Source organism: Terrapene carolina, unplaced genomic scaffold (genome assembly GCF_002925995.2).
Source record: "Terrapene carolina triunguis isolate 2854851 unplaced genomic scaffold, T_m_triunguis-2.0 Scaffold211, whole genome shotgun sequence".
Classification (NCBI taxonomy): domain Eukaryota; kingdom Metazoa; phylum Chordata; order Testudines; family Emydidae; genus Terrapene; species Terrapene triunguis.
The window spans coordinates 22,408,913-22,432,586 of record NW_020664562.1 but is presented as its reverse complement, the minus strand read 5'-3'; the positions used below and the strand labels follow the sequence as shown (position 1 = coordinate 22,432,586).

Here is a 23,674-nt window from a genome sequence, read left to right as displayed (position 1 = left end):
ATTTCAGATATTGTACATTGACACTATTTAACACACACAACTGTGATTTCCACTCTTTTATTGCTGTAAAACATTTTCTCAATGGTATTGACATTCTCTGCTATCAAATGGCATTTTAATTTGCTTTGTTTTTTAATTTAAATTCACCAGTAAATTGGCAAATAATATGCACAGAAGCTGAGTATGTTGGATATTTTGTTTACCTGCCCTGTCCAGGATTTCACTCAAGGAATATTTGAACAAGGCCATAAACAGGAAACTGCTCTCATTACTCTGTGCTTCATGCATCATCAAAACTCCCCATCAGCAACTGTGTGTAACAGAAAACAAATTCAAACTGTAGGGGTTTTCTTTGTTCACTGTTATCATTGCCCATCTGAAATGAGCAGAAATGCAGCTATGTTGTTTATTTAATGTGAAGGAGAAACCCAAATGTCATTCCATGCTATAAATCAAGGGAAAGTGATTCTGCAAACCAGACACATCAGATAATGGGTAGTTTTTGTCACTTATTTGTTAAAATGTATTATTATTTATTCTACTTCCAATTTGTAATTGTCAAAGAGTTTAATGCTGTGAAAGGTGCCGGCTTGATAGCAGTTTGAACGGAAATCCCAGCCTTAAAACAGGCCTATCATAAGCAATGGAAGTGCAAGCCTCACCCATGCTTCTCTGCCAGTTCTCCTCAGTGCATGTCTGGGGAGATTACCTCTAGAAAGCAGAGTCGTTCAGTCTATGTCCCCGTTACATTATTAGAATTTACTGAGCTTGCTAGCCAGGGTGTTATTAATAGAGGTGGATTTTTAGGTGGAAAAGGTAGAAACTTGGATTTTTAGGTAGAAACTTGTTAGAAAGTTGCTTAAATGAGACCTCTAACCTTTCATGTATGCCACTCGTTAGCAGTCAGACAGTAATACCATTTGGTCACAACTGATGATGTGAATATGAATCATTGATACATTGATGAAAGGCTTCAGAGTAGCAGCCGTGTTAGTCTGAATCCGCAAAAAGAACAGGAGTACTTGTGGCACCTTAGAGACTAACAAATTTATTTGAGCATAAGCTTTCGTGGGCTAAAACCCACTTGTATTTTCCACTGCATGCATCCGATGAAGTGGGTTTTAGCCCACGAAAGCTTATGCTCAAATAAATGTGTTAGTTTCTAAGGTGCCACAACTACTCCTGTTCTTTTTATTGATGAAAGGGTCCTTTCTAACCCCTTCATGGTGCTCTACTTGAGAAGCTTAACAAGTTTGGTAGGATCACTCTGAGTGTATAGCACGCCCCTGGGATATGGCACCTTGTTGGAGCTGTACCAGTCTTGTCTGTCATAAGATATTGCTTTGTCTCAGAAGAAAGTCCTGTTTATTCTCACCAGTTTGTCTGTAGATTTTAATATTTTTGAGTATAGCGCAGTGATCAATTGAACAGTTTAAAATGTAAAATTAAACTTTTAAGCTTGAAATGGCAGAGAAGGGATTTTGCACCTTCCATGGGAACCCTCTTTATTTTTGTTCTGTTGGGATATTAACAGTTTTGAAGTGATGCAGTATATTCCTAGTCATGATTTACCAAATTTTTGTATATGATAGACCGGCCCATCATCGTCGTCATCATCAAAAATTCTTCTGCTTTGTGCAGTGTTCGCTTTATATTTTGTTTTTCTCTAAATATATATTATTATAAATACTAAAATAAATAAGTCGTTAAATGAAGCCATGCATTGTAATTCCACAAGGTAAACTACCCATTATCATTCAATGTAAGCTTTAATTGCCAATAATTCTCTCAGCATAAGTGCACTTCAAACTTGTATTTTGCTGTTTTTGTGCTGATAGTGAAGTGCATCATTTAATTTTGAGTTTGTAAAATTTTACTTTAAATATTTTAAAGATATATTTTTAGGAATAAACCTTCACTTCCTAAATGATGATTGCATGTGAATAATTTCCCGTTTCTTTCTGTTTTCAAATGAACTGTTCAGTGGTCGGTGAAGATGGTAAGCCTGTGTGCTGATCTGTCTGCTGTACTTCTGATAAAATAGCATGAAAGTAATCTTTTGAAATTGTTTCCATATCATAATTGCTTTGAATCAGGTGCTGAAATACATTTTCAGATTTTTCACCTTGTATACATGGTCTTTCTTTTTAATCATCCATGTTCAGTGTGAGCTAATTGGACCTGTGATCTGGATGCAACTTATCTATGACTTAGAGTGAAGGTGGACAGATTTCATGTGTTGGTCATAATGAAAATATATTTCATGATTTATCAGGGATTGATAGAAAAGCTGTTAAAACTCTGCAGAATAGTTATATGAAAAGATTGTGGAAGTTGTATAAAGAAGGAAACATGAATAAGAATAATAAAGGGTCTTTTGAACTTAATTTTTAGTGGTTGAAGGAAAAATACACCTCTTTCCACTTGTACTGCCAAGCTCTCAATTTGGATGAAAAATTCCAACACACACCTATCGGCATTTAGTTTCCTGGAGTGAATCAATGATATTCACAATAAGAGTCCTGTTCTTCTAATTTTACTATAAGGTACCACTGATGTAAAAAGGCGGCCGGGGGTGGGTGAGAGAGGCAGGAGGAAAGTTTGTCCTTTCTTGTTTCTTTATGATGCGTAAAGAAAGCAATATGGTGGTGGCTGTGTTTTTTACATTAGAAATATCAGATCGTGATTTTCCTGGTTGTACTGAATGACTGAAGTAGTAGTGGAATGATGATATCACAAGTGACAAGGGACTGAAAACCATGCAGTTGAGAAGGGAAGAAATTTTTAGACACATTGTTTAAAACTTGGTGTGGGCTGGTGTTGGGTCAATGAATGCCCATTTAACTCAAAATCCTGACAGTTGGGAGAAACGCACTGCTTGTTAAATTCTCCCCTTTTCAGATTGCCTTTAATGCCAGATTCTTTTTCAGCGTTTAAAACAAACAACCTTCTAAATAACTAGCACATGAAGAAGGCAGCATTTTTATCAGTTGGTATTATTAACCCTAAGGCTTGAACTTTTTTTTCTCCTCTCCCCAAACGCTCTTTCTTTCTTTCTTTCTTTCTCTCTCTCTCTGACATGCATATCTGTTGCTGAGGTGTGGGCTTTTGGCAACAACCTCTTAAAATTCATATGTATAAATACCCCCACACACTTAATTGAGAGGACATATAGGGGCTTATACCTGCAATATACTGAGGCGAGGGAACTCATAGTGTCCATAATCCATATTTTCTGTAATTTATTTGGTAAAAGGATTTGAGCATTTGAAGTTAGTTTTTATGCAAAATTTCAAGAACCATCAATGTTTGAGCAACAAGCTGTCCCCCCTCCCCCCCCAAACATACTATTTTTGGGAATAGAATGAAAAAGTTGACAATGCTTCTGTAGCTTTGATTCAGGGTAGTTTCTGTAATCCACAGTTTTGATGTTGTATAAACTCCATTTCACTCTCACATAGCTCATGTTGATAGTAAATAAAGCAGGACATAGAAGAGGACTTAGAGATTTCATAATTTTATGTAAAAATTCATGATTGAGAAACGATTTACTAACTAGTTAATATTTCTTCTCAAGTATGCTTTCAGGCATTATTGACCAAATTCTTAAAGGGAAATATATCAGTAAGGGATTTGGGATGAATACCACGATTGTATTCTTTTCTTTTGGCAGTATCCAAGTAAAGTGGAAAACAGACACTCTAGGCAGATTGCAAACCATATACGCCTATTGCTTTCTGGATTTCAGTTGTAATTACTATTTGGTACAGTATTTCATGCTGTCTGTTAACTTACTAAATTGGCTTTGATTGCAAGGGCTGGACTAGGAGGACCTATGGTTCAGCTTTTCTGTGCAATCGTTTATAGATCCATAAATTATTTATTATGGACCTAACCCAGCTATTGAAGAAACTATTAGCATTTCTGTTGACTTCAATGGGACCAGTATTAGGCTGTAGGCATGGTTGTATCTGCAAAGCAACTTACAGCAACTAAACGTTATTTTACAGAAGTATATATTAAGATAATTGTGGAAATACTGATGATGGGGTGTAGTTCACCAAAGTTGATAGAATTTAGACAGTATGAAAAAATGTTTTTTGGTTTGATTCTAATATTGCTCCTGTTCATTAAGTGATTGTTGTAATATTATGAAGAATACTTTGAACTGGCATTACTGTACATTAAAAGTACTTAGGGTTGCAAATTTTGCTGACTTGCACATTTACCAGATCTGCGATTGGCAAATTAATTTGCATGGTCTATACCAGGGATCGGCAACCTTTGGCACACGGCCCGTCAGTGAAATCCACTGGCGGGCTGGGACGGTTTGTTTACTTGCAGAGTTCGCAGGTTTGGTCGATCGCAGCTCCCACTGGCTGCGGTTCGCCGTTCCAGGCCAATGGGGGCTGCAGGAAGCAGCGGCCAGCACATCTCTTGGCCCACACTGCTTCCTGTAGCCCCCATTGTCCTGGAACGGCGAACCGCGGCCAGTGGGAGCTGCAATCGGCCGAACCTGCGGATGCTGCAGGTAAACAAACCATCCCAGCCCACCAGCGGATTTCCCTGATGGGCCGCGTGCCAAAGGTTGCCGATCCCTGGTCTATACTATGAAACAAAGAAACTAAGTCTAAATTTCCTCACAGCTTAGCTGAGATGGTTATTAATTTTGATTTATTTTCTGCTAGTGTGTATTCTAAGTCAGTTTATTCCCCATTCATGTATCACTCTTGTGATATGTATCCAATAACGATTTTATTAAGACTTCTTGTTTGATTATTTTTTTTGACCGTGCCCAAAAGTGCGCTAGGCACTTCAGGGTATACGTTGAGAGAGAGATCATGTCTTTCTAAATGCCTATAATCAAACTTGTCACATGATGTGACAGAACAAAACAGTAGGGAGGGGACAGAGTGAAGAACAAGGGCTATGACACTAAGATCATACGTACTCGGTTTAGGTGTATGCTTGATATAGCTGTGTGTATAGCATAGTTGCTAAGAAGGTTCATCCTGCTACCTCATGTCAGAGAAAACTGTTTGTGTGTGGATTGTCAGTAGAAATAACTATAGACAGAATTTTCCAGTGTTTAATAGTATTTATCTTTGTTGCAGGGTCCCACACTAGAAGATTTCAGTCATCTGCCGCCAGAACAAAGACGTAAGAAACTGCAGCAGAGAATCGATGAACTCAACAGAGAACTACAGAAAGAAACAGACCAAAAGTAAGTGTGTCCTTCACAGCTTAGTCCATTTTTTGGTCACCCTTATCTTTGACCATTTCTTTCTAGGTTTCTTTTTATAAGCCAGAGTTTTCAAAAGTTAAACTGCTCTAAGTAGTATGTCAATTGTTGGTCTGTCCACCTTTATAGTATATGTGCTCCATCGTTATCAACTTTGTTGTTTTAGCAATTGATTATCCGTTTTTATATTAAACATTACAAATACTGTATCTAGAGTTGTGAATGCTCAACAACTCTAAAAATCAGACCTTAGGTCTGCCAAACTGGGCATCTAAAACTAGTGGATACATTAGAAAACTTGGGCATTAATCGTTAAGAAATGACCATATGCCAGGAACCAGGTAGCAGAGGGTGAATTATAATGAGATTGAAGATGGGTGGAAAGACCCAGTATTTGAACTGTGTATGTCTTTGCAGAGAGAGGGTGCGGGGAGGGAGGGGCATAAGCACAGTAGGAGGGAAGACAGGATACTGGGCTTTGCCCTTGGGGAGAGGCTAAGGAAATGAGGGCCTTATTTTATTGAGAGAGTGGAGGGGACAGGACTGGGGAGGGAGACAGTAGCTTCTCTTGGGTCAGGAAAGAGAGAGTTTTTATATTCATCCTCTTTGTGTCTATGGTGGTTGTTATTATTTGTATTACTGTAGAACCTAGAAGCCCTAATGATGGACCAGGAACCCATTGTGCTAGGTGCTGTACAAACATTGTTTTAGTATTTATTGGACTGTTAAAGACAAAACATCTTGTAATGTAATTGCCACTTGTAATAATTCCTGGGCATTCATATACCTCACTACAGGGATGCACTCATCAAAATGAAAGATGTTTATGAGAAGAATCCACAGATGGGGGATCCAGGCAGTTTGCAGCCAAAATTAGCTGAAACTATGAGCAACATGGATCGTCTTCGAATGGAAATACACAAGAATGAGGTTAAAAACTATTAAATTATTCCTTGGCAAGTGTATTGAAATAGGAATATGCTGATGTTCCCTGTAAGTCACAAACATAGGAACTAGAAAATTTCTCTGTTTGAAGAAGTTAGTCTGATTCAGTTTTCCATGGAGCATCCTTCCCCCTAGTATGTTGACGTAGGTAGACTGAGATGATATGCACTGAGTAATTTAATGTAAATTATTTTCTACAAATTTATTTTTAAGTGATTCATGTTAAATGGTTCAAGATGTCAGTTTTTACCATTTTCTCAACACCACTACTGAGTATTAAACTGAGATGATAGCTTTGTGCATCAAGCCAAGTAAATAGAAAACTTTCATGATGATTTGGTATTTAGCAGATATCTGGATGTATATTGGCACTTAAATTCTACACTGTTAAGTGTATTTGAAATAGTACATTTGGTGATATATAACATTTGCTGGTTGAGACTTCTCTGGTAATATTGACCCCAGATGTTTTCTGACTTTTTTCCCCATAAGGCCTGGCTCTCTGAAGTTGAAGGTAAAGTAGCAGCAAGAGGAGACAGAAGGCACAGCAGTGACATCAACCATCTTGTAACACAGGGAAGAGAGAGGTCACTATTTTAACAATATCTGCGTTGAAGCTTTACTGGAATTCTCAGTAGATTTTTTTATTTTTCACAGCTACTCCCACCATGTCCATCTGGCATCTAAGGGTGGGTGATACCCACCTCTCCTTCTCCCACATTCCCAGATGCACTATGTATGTCCTTCAAATGGCATCTTTTGGCCATAAGGTTCTAGATTTTACTTCTTTTCATTCTTGCCACTTCAGTAAAATAATTTTCCATTAAAATACATGCATACACAGACTAGTCAGGTTGTAGGTAATTCAAGGTGAAAACGGTATATGACATCACCGAAGGGTCACTCTTTCAATTAATGTCCCCTGTTGACTTCTATAACTTCCCAAGCATCTCAGGTAGATTTTTTTTCCCCCATTTCGCACCTCTGTCAGATCATCCCCATTGCTGTATCTTCCTTGTTAAATGTTAAATTTGGGCTGTTCTAGTAGCAGAGTTCAGTGCAAGCCTTTAAAAAACAGCTCTGCTCCTTCAGAAAACAATATGCATTAATACTTAATCCATAATTAAATATTGCCAACCTGTTTTCCTCATGTGTTCACACTGATAGCCTAGAACAACTTTGAACAGCCTTTTCTGAGTTGCACTAGGGTTCAGATTTTTTTTTAGATATGGAAATGTAACTTCTAAAGTTGTGTGGGTGGTTTTTGAGAAATATACAGAGTCCTTACTCTACTCATTGCATTATAGCCCTGAGGGGAGCTACACGGATGAAGCAAACCAGGAAATTCGAGGCCCACCACAACAGCATGCCCACCATAATGAATTTGATGATGAATTTGAAGACGATGATCCCTTACCAGCTATAGGACACTGCAAAGCAATTTATCCTTTTGATGGTAGGGTTAACTCTGTATATTGTGCTTATTTGATTTTAAAAAACAGAACAAAAAACTGATGGATTATTTTGTTTTAAAAAAATATTAGCAGCTGCGTTTAAGGTCATGAGAAGTATTCCATAGATCAATTTAATTCATTGGCAGAGTAGTACTTTTATATTGTTGTAACACAAATATTAGAAGAACAGCTTCTGGCATATATTCAGCTTTACAACATGAGACCAGATTTTTGTCTGCAAGCCTATGTTTGTCCATATGTTCCCTTCCATAGATTATCAGTACTTCCTGTTTATATAAAGCTTACTTTTAAATTGTGTCTGAGCTGTGAGACTTTTTTTGTCTGTTTTCCCAGGTCACAATGAAGGCACTCTGGCAATGAAAGAAGGGGAGGTTTTGTACGTTATCGAGGAAGACAAAGGAGATGGATGGACAAGAGCTCGAAGACAGAATGGAGAGGAAGGCTATGTGCCAACATCATATATAGATGTAACTCTAGAGAAAAACAGTAAAGGTGCAGTAACCTATATATAACAACTAAGCTGGCAGCTTACTACTCTACATTCCATAGGGAAAATACTGAATCACACAATTTCATAGAAAGTGTTAGGATATCTGAAGGCATTTGTGTGGTCTGTTGTTCACCATGTGAGCTTGGCTAGAGACTTTTTTTTTCCAGAGATGTTAGTACTAAAAGTAAGAAAATGTCTTAATTTAATTCAATTGCTCTGCAACATTTACCTTATTTCTGCATTTATCTCTCTGAGGTCCTTTAGTGTTTTCATTTTATAAATCATTGGATCTGCTCCACTGATCAGGTCATCTTGTTTTTATACTACTATTTTAAAATCCATTTTTAATATTCACTTGCTTCAGAAAGTAATTTTTAAAATTTTCTGTCTGTACAACAATGTACTTGAAAATAACCTCTGTTCCAAATTGCAATTTCTGAAAACCTCTTTAGGCTCTATTGTTCCCGCATCAGCAACTTTAACTACCATATACTTAAAACTCTAAAACAAAAAATAAATAAACCACTCTACAACTGACTGAGCTCAGTTACTGAAAGTGTTCATAATTGTCCTTTCTTTGTAAATATATTAGCAGCTTTCACGCCATAAAAAGGAAAACATTTTCCTATTCTCAAAGGTAAAAAAGCACAATCCACTCAGGATGGTCCATTAAAGATAGAGAAAGTACCGTATGATGGACCTACCCTTTTATTCTCCTGCCAGCGGCTATGAACCTAGAATGTTGTCTATTTGATACTGCTTTGGCTTGGAAATGTTTTTGATGGTTACTATATGGTTAAAACATAAAATGTGTCTTTCTGAATTCCCATGTTCCTTTCCATTCTTGAAAAGCTCTTAATCTCTTTTTCTGAGTTCTAGTAAATGTTTTACGTTCCCAGTGAAAGGATCTTGTACCTTAGCTAGAGGCTTTACATTTCATCACTTGTAGGTTAAAATTCAAACATTAGATCTACAACCATTTTCCTCACCTAATTTTAAATAATAAAGGATAGGAAGGTACATTGCACTACTTGATTACTGGACAAATAGCTATTCTTACTGGAATGTATGTTGCGAATAAGCTTGAAAGGGCTTTTGCTTGCCATCAGATATGGTTAATTGTTCAGGGATTAAATAGAACGGCTATTCTATAGCCATTTAAGGTGGCTGATTAGAATTGAGAAGGCTTCTCTGTTTTCCAGAGGCTTTCAGTAACTCTGTTCTTTTCTTTTTCCTCTTGGACTGCAGGTTCCTGAAGCGGGTTTCTGAGAAAATGGGCGAGATGTTGAAGGAGGTTACATGCAGCTGCTTTTGGGGGAGGGCATTAGGCTGGGAGGCCCAGCAAAAAGAGGGAAAAGCAAGTTGCATGAATGCATGCAGACATACATTTATTCACTAACATTCTTGGCATTTCCATACATAATATGTTACAAATTCTTAAATTTCTGAAGCAAAAGAGAACTCCATTATGGCAGAATAGAAAGGCAACCAGATTTTAAATACTTCAGTCTCATTGTCCTAAAAGACGTACAAACTATTCATCAGTTTGCATTACATTTTGGCTGTCTCAGCTGTCTTCTTTTCCTACCCCATTTTAATTGGCAATCAGAACCATGTCATTTGTCCACATCTGCCAGTGCCACCTCCATGCTCGCCCTAACCTCCTCCTGCATGTCTAGAATTGTCAGGCACCGCTGCATAACACTTTATTATCTCCATTGCTTCTTATTTTATTTTGCATTTGTAGCAAAACCACTTTGTTTAAATATTTCCAGCACTAAAGTTTTCATCCCAGTGTCCATGTATGCTGCTATAACTATTCCAATGCAACCATCATTACATTCCAGTTTTCTTGGCATTATAACTGATGTAAACCTTTATGTATTTATGTTGATTTGGGGAAAAGACTATATCTCAGCTCTAGCCCCAATGCAGTCACAGGATCTCCAAGAACTGTGGTTCATCTTCAGCACTTCAGTAACCTATTGTGAGCACTGAAAACCTGGCATAACAACAAAGAGATTCACCACAACAAGACAAATGACTGTTTTCAGAAGTCAACTGCTTGCCATTAAAATGCTGCCTTAAAACTAGAGAGTGCCTAAATCTGTTGATTGCCAATCCTACCACTACAGTATCCCACAAAGGGCTTTGTGTCTCAGCTCAGTATGATCGCCTGTAACTCTTTCCAAAGTGCAGCAGCTGCTGAGGTAGCCAGGGTGGGTGTTTGTTTTCTAGAGCTTTACCTTAACATAATACATGGTGCATCATCAATTTTATGCATTGAAACTAAAGACATCTAAAAAAATTTATGGAAACTCTTTTATTGTTTTTTAATTTTGGGTTCTGAGGCTCCAGTGGTTGTCTGTTTTTAGGTGATGCTTCATTGTATGGACCAGTTGAAATTTGAGTGATACTTTGTAATGATCTATGTGCACTTTTACTTGTAAACAATTGACATTTGGATATGTTTATACGTGTAAATATAGCTGTCTGCAGTGCCCCTATTGCTTATGGTGTCTCTTCTCCCATTTGTGATTCTATTAATAAAATAAATCTTATCTGATTCAGTGGTGAACACTAGAATAGGGGAGGTAGAGGGGAGGGAGAGTTGTATCATTTAAAGCTTCATAAGCTCAGCCACTTGCTGTTTGGGGAATGAGATATTGTCTCTTTCGCAGGGTTTGAAGCAATACTTGGACACAGCAGTGCTGGATTCCTTCTTTTTTTTTTAAATGAAAATTCAGTGTTGTTAGAAATTGTACTACCAGTAATACTAAATCTGAGTGATTTCTTGTGTGGAAGTGTATTCCTTTATGTATACCACTATTACACAGCTGACCTAGTGTATTGCATTTGGGGGCTATTAAACTCGTTTAGATTTTTGGATATTGTATACAGGGTTATTTATATAAGGTGACATTACTCAATACTGACAAACTACATAATGTAGTTTTTTTTTTAAAAAAAACAGTGCTTTTTTATTTTAAAGTTAGAGAAGAGGTGGAAATGTGAGCTGATTTTTTGGCTAAGAAGCCTTTGGTTTCCTTGGCTAGAAGCCTCACAGGTCACTGGTAACACTTCCTGGTAAAGAACTAACTGTTCTTTTCATGCTACTGTTTGTTTTTCTAAAAGCAGAATTTGCTTCCTTTGGAGGCAAACTGCTTTCACGAGGGATAGTGCAACCTGTATGAGGGTTATTAAATATAGGGGGGAAATTTGTACTTGCACAGCTAGTTCTAACTCATTCTGAAATTTTGAACATGAATTGTCTTAATCTTACATTTTCCAGTAATTTTTAATCTTTTTGTGCACATGTTGATTTCTTAAATGTTAAATGCTTTGTTTAAAAATAGTGTTCTCTGTTGAGAATATTTTAATGGAATAAAAACTTTTCATGGTCAAGATAGCTTCCTTTTTGTCTTCAGTTACAAACCCATCCCTGTACATCTATCACATTTTTTTATACTGATATGTTACTAGAGGGTTGGGTGACCAGATCACACAGGTGAAATATCGGGACATGGGGCCAAAAAAAAAAGCTGCCGGAGGTCCCCGCCCCGCCCCACCCCTCCGTGATACATCTGGGTCTAATTCCGGGGTTAGGAAGATTTCAGAAAAGAGGAACGACCCAGCACACGCGTTACTGTGGTGAGGAGGGCACACAAAGTGCCATCGCACCTCCTTTTGTACCAATTCTTCAGACACACCCAGACTTCCACGCAACGCACAGCGCTACGGAAACGCACTGTGACTGGATGGAAGTTTGCAGCCGCGGTGGGGACTCCCAGCGCTGTGCCGGTGGAGAGCCCCACGGTGCCCCCCACCCACACAGGGAGCTCTCCGCTGGGCCGCACTGACAACACAGCCTGGGCCAGAGAGCCGTGGCCCAACAGGAGGCACGCCGCGCCGTGACAGCCCGGCGGCTCCCTCCCGCCGCGGGCGTCAGAGCCCTATTGATGTGGGGAGCTCGGCGGCAACATCAGGCCCTGGGGCCGGGCGGAGAGAGCTCCCTAGTGGCGGGGGAGGTGATCGGCTCCTGCTCACCCCAGCAGGGATGCACCCTGGCCCCCTGTGCAGGAAGAGACTGGCACTGTCCCTGCAGCCGCCCAACCGGAGCTGGGCGGGGGGTTAGTATCTACAGTCCCTGCCCGGCCAGGCTCTTACCACGAACATGGAGCCCCGCACTGCCTCAGAGATGCTTGGTCGCTGTGCCCGGCTTGCTGAGCACCCAGGTGAACTTCTGAGTCTCCAGGGGAACTAGCGCCTGCTGTCCCCGCGCCCACTCTGCCTTGTGTCATGGGCCCTCACCTAGGCACACAGCAGCTTTGACCTCCCAATTTCCCTGTCCTCACCACCTCCAGCGCTTGCGCTGCCATATAGCTGATCAGCACAAGCCTGGGAGGGAGGGGGGAGGAGGAGGAATGCAGCGTGCTCGGGGAAGAGACAGGGCAGGGTGGGGATTTGGGGAGGGATCCAATGGGGGCACGAGCTCCCTCCGGGCTCCGCCTGTGCACCGGAGCAGAGGCAAAATATCGGGACAATTCGCGTTCCAACCGAAGGTAGGGCAGGACACGGGACAAACAAGCAAATATCAGGATGTCTGGTCACCCTAATAGAGGGCCACATTCTGTCACTCTTAGAGTGGTCTATGTTGCAAGTAGTTGCAGTGACTTCATTAGGCCTACTTGTGGCATGAGGAACAAAAGTGGCAGACTTTGGCTCTGAGTTGCTGAAATATATATATATATATATATATATATATATAGCCTCTGAACATGTTTATTGTGGTTATAGTTATATAAATAAAACAATTTGTATTTGAAAGTTACATATCACAAGAAACAGTGTGTATATAATGAGGTTATGGTGCCAATATCAAACCTGTCTTGACCATAAGCTTGTTCCACCTTTTTTTAAATGTGGCCATATCAGGCCCTCCCAACTGATTAAAATATGAGTTTGCCATTTGATGGTCCAGATTAAAATCTGTGCGGGTGAGCTGTTTTTCTTCTCCCCATCTCCAGGAGGGATTTTCAAGTTTTTACACTCATTGAGACATTGATGCACTTCTTCTAGCTAGCCATCCACAATTAAACAATCTACCATAATCATATTAATGCCTCCCTCACACTACAGTAATTCATTATCACATTGTTTCCTTAAATGATAGGACCAAAAGCCAGACTTCTAAAATGCCAAAAAGGTCATTAACTGTCTCCACTTGCTTCAGAAAGCAAGTTAGTGTGCCAGGTAGTGGTCTCTAGGAGTCACAAACAGGCCCTCTCCACAGAGTGTGAGGTCCAAAACTACATTAAGTGTGGCTCTGGAGCAGCACAGGGGTGACTACTGACTAATTAATACATGGAAGTTTAGTCCCCATGTGGACTCCTTCCCCCCCCCCCCCAATTATTTGGGGATTTGCATACTTAACTACAGGCAACAGTAATAAGATCTCCTAGCTAACTTGAGAGGAGGGATTTGTGTCACTGAGAAATAACCAAACAGCAACTCCACACTTCAATGGGCAGAGACATTTCTAGTTCAGTGTAAGAGATTTTAATCAGCATCATGACTTTGTCACTGAGACTGTGATTATTTATTTTTCTTAATCTCTTACAGGGATCCTTATGAAAATCCAAGTAAATTAAATTAGACTGACTGTCACTTTTATCTACTATTTGAACTTCCTGAAATAATCCTAAAGCATGAGAGATAGTATCTCTTGTAGAAGCTGATTTCATTTGACCATTATAGATATTGCTATAAAATATGGCAGAGGTATATTACTCTTAGAAAGGGCTTACTCAGCAGCCTCATCTAAGATTTTTCTTAACTTTTTTTTAATTGATAAAACTCATTAGCAAATTTTCAACATAGGTGCAGCTGTGGCTGCAATCTCCACTATTTCATAAAATACCATCCAATGTTGATGGCTTATTACAGGTGAGCTTATCCCCATGACTAGTTCCTCACAGACTTGAACTTCCAACACCACCACACTTAGAGTGCTGTCGGATTATACAGTTCCTCTTAATTCTATACAGCAAAGATTGATACATTAATCTAGCTACTACTTACTACTCTGTTTCCTCCTTTTTGCTAGAGAAGACCTGAGATACGGGTGCAAACCTCTAGCTGATGGTGAAGTTGAAGACATCTTGATTGCTTAGCTATTTGTTCTTCTCATCCCCTTGTTTGGGGTCCCCCCTCCATTTCCAACGCACATGGCATAGTTTGTATTGGAGCCTGAACAACAGACCAGAACACTCTTGAATAGTAACTTGTGCATTACAAAGTCCAGAGTAACTTCTAAATACTAATTTCCTAGGAGACAAATGGTATCAGCTCATGGGTTTTGTGTACATTGGTGAAAGAATATTTCAAACTGTACCCTAATCAACTAGTTAATTTTCTACCGCACCAGTTCCACTACAGTCTAGCCCCCTCCCCGGGCAGTATAAAATCACCTTATTTCCTGTGATTATAGTGTACAATGATCCACTGTATAATATTTCACATAAAGATATTTTAATTCACAACTATGTACAGGTTCATATTCATGTAAGGAATATCATACAACTGATATTTTCTAAAATACCTAGCATTTTTTATTTACAGTACACTGTTTCATTACTGATAACATTAAGTAAAACACCAATAGTAATGACTAGTAGACATCAATAGACATTTTTGTAAATCACAAGAATACATTATGCAGACTATCTTAAATTTGACTGTTCAAGAAATTATTAAATTGACATGGTTACATATTAATAAATAAATTTATTTAGAAATCAGTAGTTTTTAAACAATTCATAAATGTGCATTGTGCAATTTACAAGTCCTAAAGATCCGGTGAATGCTAAAGGCTTGTACAGTGACAAATTGGCAATTTCTTTTAATTAAATTAAATGGCAAACTTGAAATAACCATATCTTAAGGGTCCATTTGATATTTCATTGCTCTACCTGTTTCACTGGAGGAGGTTCTAATTTTCGGGAGAGTGCAGTTAAAATCTGGTTGAATTTCTCATATCTCTCTCTCTGATTAACTTGTGCTCCTTTGCTGCCCCATAACAATCTCATTTGAAATTCTGTCTTGAAGATCTCACTCATCTCATCATCTGGCTGAAAACCTGAACGAGGAAAACAGAAAATGCATAACTGTGTATGACCTGAAGAACTCAGTGGCTCAAAAGCTTGTCTCTCTTGAAATTGGTCCAATAAAAGATAATACCTCACCCACCTTGTCTAACTATCAAATCAGCTTTTACTTGGCGATGGGGGGTGGGTTCTAAGTTTATTGTACTTTTCCAAAAGTACATCTATGCTAAAATGTTGGGTTCTTTTTATAATATTGGCTTTATCTCTCAAATAAATATTTGGAGATATTAAAAAGCTGGGTAAATACTAAAAAACACTTCCATAGGCCATGCTGTAGGGACACGTGGATGACTCTGGTTTAATTAAAGATCATTGGCACAGGATATACTGAGAACCGAGGAAAACTTTGGCTCTTGGTATTGCATAAAAAGGTCAGACTAGGAGATCATAATGGTCCCTTCTGGCCTTAAAAATCGATAAAGACTGTTAGATGAAGATGAGATGGTATAATGGCAACTCCTGAAAAATGTAGAGCTCTCTGAGAGTATATATTTGCCTGCAATAACTTTATAATATCAATATTTTTAATTTCCCTGCACCAGCTGTTTAGTGTGATTAATATTGGTCATCGTTATTGCAAACACACAAGTGGAGGCAGAATTTTTTGCAGGCAAAATGTAATCACTTGAGCTGGAATTTAGTCAGATTGGTGGGGTTAATGGATACTTATTTTGAAAAGTTCTATGGGCTCTTTAATAACAAGGCTTTCAGTTTTATGGTACTTCCAGAAGTACAGAATCCCTGAAAACCATGCTGGGTCTTTGCTTCCTGAGTCAGAAGGTAGAATACCACATACTGAACCACCTGCTTCCCTTGCAGGTCTTCTATCCATGTACTAAGCCACCTTGACCGATCTTAAATTATATGAATGGCTGTAAATGGTCCTCAGCTCCTTATCAACATATGTTGAGAGTCCTCTTAGCTTCTTAGCAGATGAATACGTGCATATTTACTTAAAAGGTCACAATGGCTCTGACTTAAAAGATAAATGTGCTTAGCAAAAAAGCGTATAGTACAATTGTATCACCATGCTGCTAACTGGATAAATACAGCATACAAAATGACTGTTTAACTAGAGCCAGCCTATAGAGTGTATTCTGCTACTGTGGCCTGGAAGAGACTTTGATTTAGGAGAATCTCAGCCTTGTGAGAGAGAGAAGAATGTATTTCTTGCAGCAATTCCTAGTCAACTTAAGTGGAGACCTCAAAGATATTCACAGTTCTGTATAACAAGAGTTCATACAGAAGATGGGTAGGAGGGTATGAGCTAGTGACAAAACTTCAGCTAAGGGAGAGTCAGACATAAGGAATTTAGAGGATTTTCTTTAGAGAGAATGTAATCGCTAGTAGATAGGCTGATAACTTAACAAAAGGCAATGAGAAGCCATGGAGCCATAGGTTTAACATGGAAATACTCCTTTCCATACAGTATGTTTCCTTCTGTAGGGCATGCTGCTGAGAGTCGCACACACTAGCTGTAGCATCATGCCCTCAGACTAACCAGTTGAGAGGGGGAGATTGACCAGAAATTTGCCTTTGTCCTATTTACATTTTAACTTTTCTCATATTTGCCAATTGCTGTAGAAAAAGCCTGTACCCGATTTTATAAGCTGTTATTTCAGTTACTAATAAGAGCCTGGACTCTTGGGAGAATATGCAGTATCTCTTCATTACTTTAACAACACACCTCACACATTCTGTTCACTCTGAGAAATACTGTATTGGCAAAACGCGCAGCAAGATTTTACTCCTGCCAGTGGCCCTACCTTCCAGTATCCTTTCCGCAGTCATTCTGTACATGTCAGCATTTTGTGCTATAAAACGGGCTGTGGCTAAATGCTTGAGCATTATTTCACAGCTTTGGTCGGTGTTTTCCCACAGGTCCATCCCATCAAAAATGACAACCTGTCGCTCCATCAAGGTAACCGAGGGCATCAGCAGGGGCACAGTTATGTTGTTTTGTGGCGCACAGATGGTCTCTGGAAGAGATGCAACACAGCCACTCAACAATCTTAAATCCTGCTCATTTACAAGCGAATTATAGTACAACATTCTTCCCTAAACCAGTTACAAGTAGGATTTGTTTTGAGTATTTTTCCCTTCCATAATATGCTTTAGTAATCCTTCAAATTAGCATCCTCACTTTTCATCCCTGCCCCCCAGCTTCCATTTAATATCCTGATAAATCTAGACTCTACTGTAATGCTGCAAAACTGCATCTGGTGCAAGGCAATAGCTTGCATCCATCTATGTTCTCTGCTGAAGTATTAGGGATCGAAGGTTAGATCCACAGAGGAGTTTAAAGAACGAGGAGTACTTGTGCATCAGAGCCACTTTAGGCACTTAAGTTCAAAATTCAGATCTTCAAAACCCCACTCAGCTGCCACCTTATTCTGAAGGTGCATAAAGTCCTTATGTGCCTAAGTTTATGCCATTAAAGTACACTGCCTGTGAGCATGTGCACAGCCACCTACGTCCTGAGGCAGACAGGATTTACAAACCAGGCATTCAGCTCCTGCTCCTGTTGGAATGTGGATGCAGCAGGCATGAGTCTGAAGTGGGAGCAGCAGCAGCTACACCTGGCTAGGAGTTTATGGGGCTCTGAACCTTCCCACAAGTAACAGCAGCAGCACCCCGGGACCTGACAGAGCCAGAAGAATTAGCTCAGGTGGGAGACCCTGATCTGCCTCCTTCCTTCTCCATGAAGATTGGTTTCCGCTGCTGCTTCCCTCTCACCTCCAGGATGCAGAGTGAGTGAGTAAGGGTACAGCTACATTGCAATCAGAAGTGCGACTACGGCTCATATAGACATAGCTGAGCTAGCTTTGATCTAGCTACCTTGTCTGGCAATAGCAGTGAAGCTGCAGGTGACAACGGGCTGGCTGCTCTCATATATATCCTGGGTCCCCAGTGGGCTTGTAGAGCTAGCTTGGGTGTGTCTGCACAGGCTGCAGTCTCACTTCTGACTGCAGTGTAGACATACCCTCATAGGAGTCTGCTATGCCACAGCTCTTCCTCCTTTGCAGGGGGAAAGAGAGGCTCTGCACAGATTTGCTTTCTACTAGTCAGAATCCTGGTGAAGCAGAAGGGCCTTGTCAGTTCCCCTGCCCTTCTCGCACTCCATAGTGGGTGTGGGGAGGAGAGATGCTGGGAGCACAAGGGATGTTCTGCACACTGCACACGTGCACACATACACTCTTGTTTGGCTAGCTATGGACTTACTTGCAGATGTGGACTCCTCTGATTTATTCATCCCTGTGCTGTGTTCTGTCACACACAATGATGCAGTGTCACTTCAGTGCATGATGACACATAGCCACCAGAATGAGTGAAATGCCCCTTCTGTACTGATCTACTATACTCACCGGGCTTTTCTAAGGCAGTCGTACAGCCTGCCTCTTCTGTGCTAAGGGAGTTTAAGGCATTCACAAACTAGTGGGGGTAGGACTATGCTGAACTGACTCCATTTCCGTCTATGTCCATTATTACATTAATGGAGAGGGGAAGCAAGTTAAAGGCTATTCAGACTGAAAATCTGTCATTTGCAGTAAAGGACTTAGTCCAGTTCCCTTCATGAAAACAAATGTGGTGAAGGCCAGTCTGGCTGCACTCCCACATGCTACACACTCACCTCTTCCTTCATGCAGAGCTTTGCTGAATGGCTTCAACTGCTTTTCATATGTAATGGCAGTTTGGGTGTAGTGGTGCCGTAAAGTGATCCATGTTTGTTCTAACCTTGCGATCTGTTCAATGCAAAGAAGAGAGTCCTATTTTCATTTTGCAACTATTCTTACGTAAAGCAACTATGCTGCTTCTGGCAGACACCAGAGGGTTAATTTGGATTGATCTGTATCATAATAATATGATACCATCTTTTGTTTAAGCCTATGCAACAATTTGCCTCTTCCACTGGATCCTGACATTAATAAGTAATAATACCTTGATACAACTTAATACCCCTGAATAAAACATCCTAGTATTTAGGCAAAATAATTGTGTGTTCCTTGGGAAAAAAGCCATAACCCAATGTTCTGTTCCCCTGAAGTGGCCCTTTATGGTCATCTAGGACAAGTTTCAAATCACCACAGACCAAGATACAGCTAACAAATTCCTCTCACTCAAAAATTAAAGCAGCATTCCTGGTGCCACATCTGGCAATCTCTCCTTGCAACTACTGTATCACTTTCCTTGTGTAGTAGTAAACTTTCAGCCAAACATATAGCTGATGCAATAACAGCATGTTTCTCTGATGAGTGATTTTAAAAGGGGCCCTAAACTTAGTTTTAATGCTGGGGGGGGAAACGTCAAATTTTTTTTTACTGGATTGACAAAAAAATAATTGCTGTACCATGTCCATTTGCACACAAAAAATGCACATTTCTTTGTTTACAGACCAGTTATTCTAAGTACTCCGTGTTTCTAAAGCTGTTATTCAAGGATTAGATATGAGAACTGTCTCACAACTGGCATGTGTGAGTGGAGAATTTTGTTTAGATAAATGTTACTAGCTGAATTCAGATAACATCCATTCTTTTGGTATTTAGCATTTCTCTTTTTTACTGCTGGTTGCTCAACATTCTCTCATCAAAGTGTTAAAGTCAAAAGGTCATCTATACCCTGCAGGATCATAAAAAAAGCTTTCACCAAAGAGCATAATAAAGATATATTCAAAAAAGGCAAATTTCTGTAACTGCAAAAAATAGTTGTTTGTTTCATAACAATTTTTTTTTTAATAGTACAGAAGAAATGTCTTGATGCTATCATACCCACGTTGCTTTAAAATAAACAGACTCTTGTTCTATAAAGCAAAGTTTTTTTCTAATGCTGGCATTGAAGGGAATGAGATTGTTACGATTAAAAGTATTGTAAGTTCATAATGGCTAAACATATCTTAGCTCTTATGACCATCTGTCTGTCTACATGGGGATGGGCATTCTATAATGCCCATTCCTGTCATCTCTAAGCACTTGTCTAAGGGCTTTAAAATGTTGAAAAAAATTAACTAACAAAAATTAAACTCTTTGAATACCATAAAGGGAACATTATTTTACCTGTGGCATTTCAAGTGCTTTCATGACAGCAGAGAATGCGTACAAATCCCCCAGGCAGTCCTTCAGTTCCACTGCTACCTGGATGATCCTGTTTAACGTCGCAGCCCTCTCTTCTAAGTTTCCTGTGCAGCCCAAAATATCCACAGCTATTCCGATTGCCATGGTGTTGTGTCTAGAGAGAAGCAAGTCAGTGATGTCTAGAGTAAACTAGTGAAATGATAGGATGTGATCAAATAACAAAGGCAATACTTAAAAGCCCTTAATGTCCCTAGGCAGGATTAAATGGATGTTACTGACAATGCTGCTGTTACATGGAGCTCAGTGACAATAGTACGCTTATGTGAGATAGACCAACTATGTATTGGAGGCTTCAGGGTAACAGATCTGCCCTTATGTTACTGCACATCTGTGATGGGGTGTCCACCCCACACAGGGCCTGAAGGGATAAGGTGGCTAGGTAAGCCAATTAGCTACTTCAGCCGCACCTAGAGGAAGAGCCAGGGAGCAGGGATTAACGAGAAGAGGCTCAGCTGGACAGGAACAGGTGGGGCCTGTATTAAGCCCAGGAGCGAAGAGCAGCAAGGGGAAGTAGTTTGTAGTCACTGCCTGGGAGAAGGGAGGCGTGGTTGGGGCAAAGAGATAAGTAGCCTGCAGTTACTCCCTGGGAGGAGGGAGTTTGGGCTGGTAAACTCAGGGAAGGGGGACAGCCAGAGAGCTAGGAAAGGCTCAGGGGAAAAGCAGCAAGGAATAGGATAGGGCAGACCTTGGCTGCTGAAGAGAGGGCCCCAGAGCAGGAACCTGGAGTAGAGGGCGGGCTCAGGTTCCCCTACCAGAATCAGACCCTTAATACCTGGTTTTTTCCTCCAAGCACTCTCTCCATGGAGTTGCCTGATGATCTCCACGAGTCCTCCTAAGCACAAAGCTGTACAATATCTCCGTGTCCCAATAAATTACCTCTCAGTGGATTTCAACGTAGTATACAAGAATACTGTAAAGTGTTTATTGGGGAAGGAGGGTATTTCTACCTGGAGATATAAGACACACCAATACCAACAACAGACTGAGACTCTAGCCAAGTGTCCCAGGAGTGAAGCACAATGTAACAAGAATGTATACCTTTCAATTATGTCCAAGCGCAGTTGGTGTCCATAGGGCAATGTAATGAGCTCCAGACCTGATCTCACTCCCATCCTCCTCCTCATCTCTTCAGAGACCTCTAGTATCCTAGCAACCTGTCAAGTGAAAAAGTTCTCACACACTGATCCAGGAAGTTGACTTATTTAAGGAAAGGAGGAGTTTGATTCATTCATAGTGTTACTCTAACTTGCTGTACAGCTAGAACACTAATATAAAGCCATTAAAAAATATCCCCATTAAACAGAAACAAGCTGAGTACATTACACACAAGGAGGTTTTGTGCAGAACTTAGAAATGCTTTCCTTTAGTGAGTCCAGTATATGAAAACAGATAAGAATTATGGCCAAGAAATAAGGACTAATTCTTTGATCTGGTTTTTAAAAAACAACAACAGAAAACAAGCAGCATCATAAGGAGATTTTCTTCCAGAGAAGAGAGCTGTAGGGCTTGTGTCAAACCCACAACAGATCTGATCAAGCACTCTACCAAAAGCAGATCCCCACACATCCAACAAAAGCACGGAGTGGTCTCGTGGCTTGATCTTTGCTTTGACACTAATGCACTGTGGCCAAGATACTTAACCTCTTTGCCTCACTTTCCTCATCTGTAAAATACTGTAACAGTGCTTTTTCTTCACTCCACAGGGCTGTTGTGAGGATGAATTAATGTACACAAAGCATTCTGAATTTGGAAAGGACTATGTGAGTGCTCTGTGTCTGACAGTAATTCATACAAAAAAGCCCTCTATTTTCCCTCCCCACTGCATTAGTCCTTTGCCTTTCAAATACATAATGATTATTTGCAATTTGCTACATCTATAAGAACTATTAATCGCTATTAATCTTAATAATGTTCATATTATCTAATGAGTATTGTTTTAATGTTCATATGCTGACAAATTTCTAATCTAATCTGCCTTTCTATCGCCATAGCATCTAAGTGCCAACCTCTGTCTGCAGGACTGGATTAAGGCAATATGGAGCCCTAGGCACACCATGACACTGGGTACCCAGTGGCTTTGCCCCCCTGGACGATTCCCTCCCAGAGAGACAGGAGTGTTGGCACAGGGCCTCATGGAGAGGCCAGAGTTAATCTGCTTGGGTGAATGGATCAGACCCACTGCTCATCTCCTCCTGCCATACATAGTTCCTTACTTGAGTGGAGTTAGTGTGTGCCACCAGAGCACTAGGCAGGGCCAGCTCTGGCTTTTTTGCCGCCCCAGGCAAAAAAGCCTCCGGCCGCCCCCCCCCCCCCCCGGGGGCTCCGCGCTCCCCCCCGGCGGCCGGGGGGAGGGCGGCCGGAGCCCCGGGGCGCAGGGCCGTCCTTAGCCATAGGCAGAACAGGCAGCCGCCTAGGGCACCACGCTACCTGGGGGCACCGCTCTGCCCGGAGCCCGGACAGATGGGAAGCAGTGGAGCATGTAAGAGCAGGGCTGCTGAGTCCGAGAGAAAGCCGAATGCAGCACAGTCGGAGGGAGGGGATTGGCTGCTGGGGTCTCTGGGAAGGGGAGGGGGTATGGGTGGGGGAAGGAACTCACCTGTGAGTGTGACTTTCCCCCAGCGTGAGGTGAGGCAGGCTCGGCGGCTCTGGCACCAGTATCCTTTGTTGTCCCCCATAACGTCCATTCTTCTCCCCCCCCCCAAGGAGCACCCTTCTCTCTCTCTCCCCCCCTCCCCTCCGGCAGGGCTGGGTTGGGTGAGGTGCTGGGGGGCGGGGGAAGGAATGAAAGTGTGATCGGTATGTGATCGGACCTGAGGGTTTTCTGCTGCTGTTGCTACTATGCACCCCAAGAGGTGGATTTTGGGGTCCTGCAGTTTTCCACCTATCTCCTCCTCTACTGCAGCTGTTGGACCAGCAGGCTGGGGGGTGAGCCAAGCATGAAAGCAGTATTGTGTTACCATTTAGATTGTCATTTAACAACTTTGTTTGCCAAAAATGCTTGCTAACAATCCTAAATTCAATTTCAATATTTTTTAAAAAAAAATCAATCTCTTAGCCAAAAACAGAAAATTAAGTTGTTGACAATTATTTGTGACAAGTTTGGTATGGGGCAGGGAGTGGGCCAGTTTTCATCAGAGAAACAAAAAATGTTGACTGACTTTCCTATAGCCCTGTTACTGCTAAATAGAGCCCTCCAACCACTGTAATATGCTCATCTCCTTACTAGT

At 40.7% G+C, this 23,674-nt stretch overlaps 2 protein-coding genes across 3 annotated transcripts in view; one reads left to right on the top strand and one right to left on the bottom strand.

Annotated features, from left to right (window-relative positions):
* Positions 1 to 10,166, top strand: part of LOC112119085 (formin-binding protein 1-like) — a 99,627-nt gene extending 89,461 nt beyond the window's left edge. Inside the window, exons 11-17 of the mRNA XM_026655900.1 lie at positions 1,985 to 1,999; positions 5,115 to 5,224; positions 6,040 to 6,172; positions 6,680 to 6,774; positions 7,495 to 7,643; positions 7,996 to 8,154; positions 9,401 to 10,166. Coding sequence (XP_026511685.1) covers positions 1,985 to 1,999; positions 5,115 to 5,224; positions 6,040 to 6,172; positions 6,680 to 6,774; positions 7,495 to 7,643; positions 7,996 to 8,154; positions 9,401 to 9,408 — 669 coding nt within the window. The 3' untranslated portion in view covers positions 9,409 to 10,166. The remainder of the gene's footprint in view (positions 1 to 1,984; positions 2,000 to 5,114; positions 5,225 to 6,039; positions 6,173 to 6,679; positions 6,775 to 7,494; positions 7,644 to 7,995; positions 8,155 to 9,400) is intronic.
* Positions 10,167 to 15,103: 4,937 nt separating this feature from the next.
* The window catches only part of LOC113407423 (breast cancer anti-estrogen resistance protein 3-like), an 88,950-nt gene continuing 80,379 nt past the window's right edge, over positions 15,104 to 23,674 (bottom strand). For both annotated transcript variants that reach the window (XM_026655924.1, XM_026655925.1), the window contains 5 exons: positions 21,486 to 21,601; positions 20,370 to 20,541; positions 18,950 to 19,061; positions 17,085 to 17,297; positions 15,104 to 15,290 (listed from right to left, as the gene is read on the bottom strand). In XM_026655924.1, coding sequence (XP_026511709.1) covers positions 15,112 to 15,290; positions 17,085 to 17,297; positions 18,950 to 19,061; positions 20,370 to 20,541; positions 21,486 to 21,601 — 792 coding nt within the window. In that variant the 3' untranslated portion in view covers positions 15,104 to 15,111. The remainder of the gene's footprint in view (positions 15,291 to 17,084; positions 17,298 to 18,949; positions 19,062 to 20,369; positions 20,542 to 21,485; positions 21,602 to 23,674) is intronic.